Genomic DNA, 9,543 nt, shown 5'->3' with positions numbered 1-9,543 from the left:
ACTAGGATAACTGAAAAAACAGACCAAAAAAACTGGGGGAATCTCACCTCTATGTGCCAGGAGGGGTCGACCTCCTGCTCAGCCCTTGGAAACCCCCTGGGAGTTCCAAATCTGCTTACACTCCACAGTATGAGGTCACTGTGTATAAAGAGCAAGTACTCCTGCTCTGCCCAATTCCACATTCGGTTTGCTGCTGGGTGGGGAAACAGAACCATCCCCTGTGGTGCCTTCTTTCATGAACTTAGGCCTTGCCAGGAATAGTTAAAAACTTTTCAAATATTGCATTCCATCAAATCTAAGACAACCCATTATTTTAAGTACCTCTAAGGAAGAAAAAAAATCAATGCCAGTTGAATCAGAACATGCTATAGATCCTAATTTCAGAGATGTAATAATATGAAAACACACCTCTGAAACAATAAAGAAATCCCACGACTGCATTACTGAAGAGGCAGTTAAGGACCACTTGCATGTACAGGACCCTTTCATGTCAGGCACTCCATAAGAGAAAAAGAAAGTGGTAAACCATTTAAACTTTTCAAATATTTTACTTAAAATGCATACTGTTTATTTAAGCTACTTCCCTCTAGTGTAGGAAACCTCTGCAAATATCATTTCAACAAATATAGTTGCTACACAAAACTATTATACACTCTACCAGAATTTTAATTCCTGTTATGTAGCAGACTCAAGATCATATGGTGGAAAAGTGATAAGCAACAAAAAACAGGTGCCATGAGTGACAAATACTTGAGAAGCATGGCATTTCATCTCCGTGGTAAGGGGTGAATTACTCAAATAATACAGGCTATCAGGCTAATCACTGGACAACAGAAGTAGGTCCTTACCTGACACCATATATTGTCAACATGATAGCAATGATCCATGAATAACAAATTAACCTAAACAAAATTTATGTCATGCATTACCAAAAGATAGATATACCTGACATCGTTATCAGGTTCCAGAGGTTCTTAGGTCAGTAACATAACAATTTAGAAAAACATACACATTTAATGGTTTCAGGTTTTCTAATGCTTAAACTATTTACACCAAAATTTACAGAAAATAAGGTAATTTCGAAATCAGCAGTTCAAAATAAATGATTTGCCTAAAGTCCACTTCTCAATCGCGTAACTCCTACAAACTCTGTATCTTTAGTTATCCCTAAAAACAACCTAAATCAATCATCTTAAAAATAAATTTAGTCTTTCAGAAAAGAAACAGTCCAGAGGTGGAATGGCTACATGGCTGGCTGGTTCAGTGGCTCAAGAGCATTGCCCAGGTCCCAGGTTCTTCTAATCTTTCTGCTCTGCCACGTGCAAATTATATCATAATTCATTGCTGAAAGACAGAGCCAGGCATCACATTCCAGAGGAGGAAAAGTTCAAGGTTCCATTTCACCCAGCATGATTCCTTGAAGCTTTGAAGAAAACTTTTCCAGAAATAACCTGTCAGATGTTTCCTTTATTTGTCTAGAATGGGTCCTTGGACCACTCTAAACCAGTTGCTGGCCATGAGAAAGGGATTATCATTATTGGCTGAAACTAATCAGGATTTTTCTGTTCTGTCAGGAGAAATGGATACCCAAACTTGGCCAGCCAACAATAAGGAGCGAGTGACTAGGGTGGTCACCCAACAATGCCAGCTACAAAGCCATATGAACCCACTCTTAATCCATTCAGGAAGGAGCAAAGCACAGTGTTTAAAAATACCATCCTATCAAATAAAATTAATTCCTAGGTTACACATTATGTGTGCTCTGCACACTTACACTTAGGTAGGCATCTAAATAAAAAACCGTAGGTGGAAAAAATTAGATTAAAATGAAACTATTTTAGGTTCATCTAAAAAACTGTACTGAGTGCAATGAGTCCTATGTTCCTCACTACAGACTTCTAGCATTAACAATTGTAAATTATCTATGCCATTTGCTATTTTTTGCATAGATTTCTATCTCTTGCTAATTCAGATACAGTTGAAAACATTATTAAGAACACTGGCTCCCTTATGGAAGACTTAGTTCATTACCAATGACAAAATGCATTTATAAATGCCAGGGAAGATTACAAAAAGAAGCATACTTCTTATCCTTCAAATATTAGTTCAATAACAATGCATATTAAGATACTAACATAGTGGTGCTACTTAAAATGGGTCTTTACCATATGCCTTAGAAATTATTCTAATAAGGATAGGATGCCTTTTCAAACATGACTCAAACTGAACAAACAATTCCTGTAATGCAGCATCTTAAAAAGCAAACAAACAGACCAAAACACCCTCAAAAGCATTAGCATTAGTCCTACATCCTCAGGACCCACTCATATGAGCTTAATGTTGCCATGTTGCTGTCTTGAGTAGCTACCTGACAACTTTACAGCTTCTATTTACATAAGGAGCATATTTATTCACAATGGCCATCTTCTGCTGCTCCTTTTTTACAAAAAGCTTTATATTTTATCAGAAACATAACTTTCAGTATTCATAATTTCCAACAGAATATGTTCTCCACATTCCTTAAGTTGAGAGATTTTCCCTTGGTCTGAATTCCCTGATATGTGAAATAGTTTGAATCCATGGTGAACCTATGTACAATTTAAGTATCAATAAATTTTTACTCTTGTCAACCCATCATGGGGCCTAGTTACAGTTGTGGTTTCCATCCTGTGAACTTCCAGATTCCAAGTCTGACTATAATGCTCGAAGGCTTGTCCACACTCACCTGTGTGAACTATCTTAGGATGGTAGAAATATTGAGGGTTCTGTGACATTAAATGAGGTGTGACTTCAAAGAAGCCTTCCCACGTCAAGTACGTTCATATTCCCTCTCCTGTGAATTCTTTGATGGCTATTGAAGGCTGATTTGTGGTAGAATTTTTTCCCACATTCGTTACATTCATAGGGCTTCTCTCCTGAATGAGTTCTATAATGTACTGTAAGATATGACATCCGAGAGAAGGCTTTCCCACATTCGTTACATTCAAAAGGTTTCTCTCCTGAATGAATTCGATGATGGATAGTGAGATATGACATCTGAGAGAAGAACTTCCCACATTCATAACACTCATAGGCTTTCTCTCCTGTGTGTGTTCTCTGATGTCTATTAAGAGCTGAATTCTGGCAGAAGGTTTTCCCACATTCAGTACATTCATAGGGCTTCTCTCCTGAATGAATTCTGTGATGTATAGTGAGGTATGACATCTGAGAGAAGAACTTCCCACATATGTAACATTCATAAGGCTTCTCTCCTTTATGTATTCTCCGATGTCTACAAAGGGCTGAATTCTGGTAGAAGGTCTTCCCACATTCGTTACATTCATAGGGTTTCACGCCTGAGTGAGTTCTATGATGTATAGTGAGGTATGACAACTGGGAGAATAACTTTCCACATTCATTACATTCATAGGGCTTCTCTCCTGTGTGGACTCTCTGATGTCTCATGAGGGCTGAGTTCAGGTAGAAGGTTTTCCCGCATTCGTTACATTCATAGGGCTTCTCTCCTGAATGAGTTCTGTAATGTACAGTGAGATATGACAACCGAGAGAAGAATTTCCCACATTCATTGCACTCGTAGGGTTTCTCTCCTGTGTGTGTCCTCTGGTGTGTAGTCAGAGTAGACTTGCGGCAGAAACATTTCCCACACTCGTTGCACTTATAGAGTTTCACGCCTGTGTGAATTTTCTGATGGTCATTAAGTGCTGACTTCTGGGAGAAGGTTTTTCCACAGTCATGACAAACATAGGGTCTCTCTCCTGAATGTGTTCTCTGGTGTTGTGTGAGATGTGTCTTCTGGCAAAATGATTTTCCACAATAACTACATTCATAGGGCTTCTCTCCTGAGTGAGTTCTCTGATGTTGAATGAGGTGTAACTTCTGGTAGAAAGTTTTCCCACATTCAGTACATTCATAGGGCTTCTCCCCTGTGTGTGTTCGCTGATGTACAGTGAGGGTTCCCTTCTGGCAGAAGGATTTCCCACATTGGTTACATTCATAAGGTTTCTCTCCTGTATGAGTCCTCTGGTGTATAATAAATTTTGACTTTTTACAGAAGGACTTCCCACATGCATTGCATTCATAGGGCTTCACTTCCATATGAGCTCTCTGGTGCACACTGAGGTTTGACATTTGGAGAAAGGCTATTTCAGATTCGTTCCACTTGTAGGGCTTCTCCTCCATATGATTAACAAACACTGTACCCTTTTGAAAGGCTTTCTGATATTCCATATATTCAAAGGGTTTCTCTAAAATATGAATGTTCTGATAAATACTTCCTTCATTTAGAGCATAAGCCTCCCTATTTTGATTAAATTCATAAGGTTTATCTCCTAGATGGGTTTTTTCAAGCTTAACATGGAGAAGAGATTTCCCACATGCACTACATTCATCCGGCTTCATTCTTGCATAGCTTCCATCACTACTAATATATTCTGAAGTAGATTTTAAACTCTTTCCACATGAGTCACATTTACAGGATATTTTTCTTGAAGGAACAGGGTTTGTTTCCACATTAAAAGTCTTACCAAAAACATTACCTCTCTCTTCAATCAGGGTTTTGTTGTTGACAGATTCGGTTTGCCTTGAATGTTTGTCTTCATTTTCCTGGGCTCCCTCTATCACATCATGGGCTTCCCAGTCTTCTTCTAAAAAGAGGCAAAATTAACCAATTTTTATACATCTTCCTATATAAGATATGAGATGTGACTTGTACACAAGCCATTTCTTTGTGGCACAGGTGCTAGCTTCATGGACAGATGAAAACAATTCCAAGTGTACTTTTTTCCCTTATTCTTTTGGTTTGGAATAAGCACCCACATGCACACACACAACCTCCACAATCTCCAGTGGTGAGAAAAGCTGACAAAAGCACAAGCACCGGGCTTCCCTGATGGCGCAGTGGTTAAGAATCTGCCTGCAAGTGCAGGGGACACAAGTTTGAGCCCAGGTCTGCGAAGATCCCACATGCCACAGAGCAACTAAGCCCATGTGCCACAACTACTAAGCCTGCGCTCTAGAGCCTGTGTGCCACAACTACTGAAGCTCGCACACCTAGAGGCTGTGCTCCACAACGAGAAGCCACCACAGTGAGAAGCCTGCACACTGCAACAAAGAGTAGCCTCTGCTCGCCACAACTAGAGAAAGCCCACGCACAGCAACGAAGACCCAACGCAGCAAAAACACACACAAGCACCTTTGATCTTTGCTACTTTTAAGATTTTGTTCAAAACTGGGTATAGAAGGTAAAATACAAACGTGGAGCAATGATGAGAAGACAAAAGATGCTGGGTGAATGACCAATTCTTAGATGTGAAAGGACTCACTGCAAACAGGTAAACTGATGGGGCGACAATGAGTTTAGCCAGTGGACAAGGACAAGGAGGAATCAGTCTCAGGAGGTGGATCAGCACTTTACACCATGGCACTTTCACATCAAGTGGAGAGACAGATCACAGGCTAAAGCACTGTCACCTACACCGAGATGTCTGGTACCAGCAATGCTCCAGCTTACGTTCAACCACAGGTCTCTGCTCCTATTGTTTTACTAAGTTTGCCGGACTTCCAGCCTTGATCCACTCAAACCCTATCTTTTAGGGTGTGTCCATGCTTAAAAAAAAATACTATTCAAGTCCTTTCTCAAGTTAATTAGCTCCATTTCCCCTTATAGTTGAAAATAATTACTCTCCATATATTTTTGATTCAGCCTTGCATTGGAACATTAACATTCCATGTGCAATGCTGACTTTTAAATTACCCATGCATCTCTGTTCTCTTTTCTTAACCAAAACCTCTTAGAAAGTATGGCTCTATTTCCTATTTCTTTTGAACCCCTCAATAGAAATCATAGTTGTTCTTAATTTTAATCATATGGACATCTTTCGACTACCAGCAGAATATATGGGATGTCACCTAGACATACATATTTAGAAATAAATGCCTATATCTGAATCACTTTGCTGTACACCTGAAACTAACACAACACTATAAACTGACTATACTTCAATAAAAAAATAAAAATAAAATAAAAAGAAATGCCTGCCTATAAATTATTTCTGATTGAATGGACAAGAAGGTTCTTTCACTGACCTGGCTCCTCAGATAATCAAAGAAATAAACATGTGCTATATATTACATACTATGATGAGGGGAGAGAACATGGCCTTTTCTTTATTGGATTATGGGGGGCGTGGTGTGCAGAAGCTCAAGCAAAAAATACATAATCAAATAACAGATTCCTTGATCAGACCTAGCTTTTTTTTTAAGGCATCACCATGATGAGGTGGAGTCAAAGTCAAAGAAGAGATTGGAGTGATGATTAGAGCTGGAAGGAAAAACTTCAAGGAGGGTTTGAATATTTGAGTTCAGACTTAAAGAATGTGTAATCTGGACAAATAACCCACACCCCAATGAAACAGAAGACATTTAGAAGTGTGGACCAAAGGGAGTTTATCCGGAGTTTCGGAAAACAATAGAAAATTAAAATTTCCAGGTAACACAGGGCCGATATTGGGTAATTCTTAAAGGAGGAGGAGTTTAAATTCTTTTTAGCAATCAACAGGGAATTGCTGTAGGCTTACCCTATGAGACTAGTGATAAGATGGGTTAGAAAGGCAGATGAACACATCTTGCAAATCCAGTCAGAATAAAGGAGCGCCTACTGCTCCCACAGGAAACACTGAACCAGAGGACAGGGTGGACAATGCAGCATTAAACAGACAAAAACCCTCAAGACTTCAGACAGGAGGAGCCCTTTGAAGAAGTCGGGGAACAAACCACTGAAGTGCGAAGCAGATCCTTCAGAGACATTTCTGGAGGGGGGGGTGGGAGGATAAATGAGCCACGACTCATTTCTGTACCTCCTACTCACTCCACACCTACTCCGACACGACAGCATTCAAGGCCCTGGCCACAGAACAGTAAATAGGAGACAAGATGAAAATGGGCATTTGGAGGAAGAGGGAGATACCAAACTCCAGCAGCACTCGTCTCAGGAATGACCAGCACCTGTGCTCATGACAGCAAAGGTGAACTGAGTTTACTGGTTTATGCACAAGACGGGGGTTTGACCTCTGACCTCAAGGAAAGAGAAGTGAGAAGTGAAACTGCAGACAGAAACAAGTCTGAGGCATTTCATGGGAAACAAGAAAAAAGGGAAGTAAAAAGAATATGGAGAGTCACGAGTTATTCTCTAGTAACAGACTATGAATGGCTGAAAGCAAAAAGAATCTACGATAAGAGGTTACTGAATATGCTGTAAGAACAAGAGGATCTGAGGTTTAAGAGGAAGAAGGAAGTGAGTGGGTTTGGTTCTGGGTAGAAGCAAGCGTGGAGGAGCTCTACCAACATAAGCTTTTGTGGGGAAGGAGGAAGTCTTTGGGAGTGAGATTCGTGTAGCTACAGCACACGAGCAACTCTCCTTAGTCACTTCTAAGGCTTGGCACCATTAAAAAATTCCAGGGAAAAACACTTCTGAGTTACCGACCTCCTCACTGCCTCACTCACACACCTGGGTAACTCTGAAGTAGGAATTCTCCTCCCACTATCCATGGCTCTTCTCCTTTCTCCAACTTGGTGATAACTTCCGGTTTGATAATGTGACACCCTGTTAACAGAAATGAGAGAGAACTTGAGCCTGGCTGCTGGGCTTCCAGATCTGTCATCTAAGCAAAGGGCTGCCTTTCGAGCTACACAACAGAAGTGGCCATCTGTGCTGTACCAAAATTAGAACCTACTTGGAGGCAAAGACCAAATGCCCTCCTGCCTGGTGCCCCAGATTACTCACATTTGTCCCGTTAAATTCAAAGCTAAAGTCAGTAAGTTAGAGGGAAATCCTGTTTATCTCAGCAATTCAGAAAGCAGGTTCTCCTCACCCACAGAAACGAGGTGGCTGTAGTTCTCCAGCATCACATCCCTGTAGGTTGTCTTCTGCTCAGGGTCCAACTGCTGCCACTCATCCTGGGTGAAGTCCACAGCCACGTCCTTGAATGACACTGGCCCCTGTAATGGCACCGTGATGGGAACTGGGTGACGTGGAGAAGACTTAGGGGGACAAGAGCTCACCCAGCTCACCAAGAAAGTTAACACTGTATACCTCTTTTACGTTATGGATCTCGTGGGAGGAAAATAAATGCAATACACTGCTATGAGTTCGTTCAGTGTACAACGAAGAAAGAAAATATTGTCTTACACTGTGAGCCAGGAACAATCCTGGCTGTTGGGGACCTACAACAGCAGACAAAGCCCCTGCCCCCGAGGAGCACAGGCCTGAGGGCACACGTGCCAACCCGGGATGCACTGTGCCCCTTCGCTTGGCTTCCAGACTGTTAACAGCGTGGTCCTCCTCTTACCTCCCCGGCCACTCCTTCTCAGTCTCGTTTGCTGGCTCCTCCTCTCCCCTGAGTCATCCTCAAGTTAGAGGGACCTGGGGCTCAGTTATTTTCTTTTACACTTTGCTTTGATGGTGATCCCATCTGGCCTCATGGCTTTAATTACCATCTACATGTCAACATTTCCCAAATTTATATCGCCAGCCCAGGCTTCTCTCCTAAACTCCGGACACATGTGTCCCATTCCTGTCCTAAGCTTCTCCTACCGCTCACAGAAGGAGGTGAGCTGCAGTACTGGCCACACTTCCCAAAGTAACAAGCAAGCCAGGCAACACATCCTAGTTCCGTATTTTACTATGAAGATAAGCCTGGAGTGGTCTGACCCTGACCTGCCAAACGAGCTGTCGGGGACAGCTGGGTCAGCTGCCCCTAATTCCCAGCTGGGGACTTGGAATCCCTTCTTCCCATGAACACCTTCCAGGGGAGAAGCACACTCCTGACAAGGGACAGAGAGCTCACAAAAGAACTAGAAATTGCCACACCCAGACGTTTTAGCGTGGATCTTCTGAATAAATTCACGAACACTCACATCAGTCATTACAAACTGTTTCCTTCTGTACCATCATCTCTGAAATAAAGATAATAATGGGGGGGCTTCCCTGGTGGCGCAGTGGTTGGGAGTCCGCCTGCCAATGAAGGGGACATGGGTTCGTGCCCTGGTCCGGGAGGATCCCACATGCCGCGGAGCGGCTGGGCCCGTGAGCCATGTCCGGAGCCTGTGCTCCGCAACGGGAGAGGCCACAACGGTGAGAGGCCCGCGTACAGCCAAAAAAAAAAAAAAAAAAAGATAATAATGGTACCTATCACATAATAATACAGGTCAATATCAAATGGGTTCATCCATGGAAAGCACTTAACATAGTTCTTTGGACATAAAATGCTTCTCAATGATACCTACTATTATTGTTGATAATCTAAAGTGTATCCTATTACTCGTGAAAGGAGGACAAATATGAAGCAGAAAACAGAGAAGTAAATTTAAATAACTAAATGTAATGTGGCTGTTAAGTTTATGCAATTGCCAACAAAGGAATACAACACAGGACCAGCATGTTAAACATAAAAAAGTTCAGGTGATTTCAAAAGAAAGTGGAGGGAGGAATGGTGTGGAAGAGGTTAAGGAAAAGACCACGCCAAGCACAGAGGCCGTTTAAGATGG

General features: G+C 41.8%; 1 protein-coding gene across 2 annotated transcripts; it reads right to left on the bottom strand.

Moving 5' to 3' along the window:
• Positions 1-528: 528 nt before the first annotated feature.
• ZNF12 (zinc finger protein 12) lies at positions 529-8,967 on the bottom strand. 2 transcript variants are annotated; one of them, XM_027125734.1, is made up of 3 exons: positions 7,869-8,962; positions 7,505-7,600; positions 529-4,643 (listed from the first exon to the last, which is right to left on the bottom strand). In XM_027125734.1, exons 1-3 carry the CDS (start codon positions 7,900-7,902, stop codon positions 2,791-2,793), a joined length of 1,983 nt encoding a protein of 660 aa, XP_026981535.1. In that variant the 5' UTR covers positions 7,903-8,962; the 3' UTR covers positions 529-2,790. The 2 variants fall into 2 exon arrangements, with proteins under 2 accessions (XP_026981535.1, XP_026981536.1); XM_027125735.1 differs by lacking the exon at positions 7,505-7,600 and having other exon boundaries at positions 7,869-8,967.
• Positions 8,968-9,543: the final 576 nt, after the last annotated feature.

This window comes from Aethalodelphis obliquidens, unplaced genomic scaffold (assembly GCF_003676395.1).
Source record: "Aethalodelphis obliquidens isolate GAN/ISIS:26980383/991018 unplaced genomic scaffold, ASM367639v1 scaffold30, whole genome shotgun sequence".
Classification (NCBI taxonomy): Eukaryota; Metazoa; Chordata; class Mammalia; order Artiodactyla; family Delphinidae; genus Aethalodelphis; species Aethalodelphis obliquidens.
This window is presented reverse-complemented; position numbering and strand designations above follow the sequence as displayed.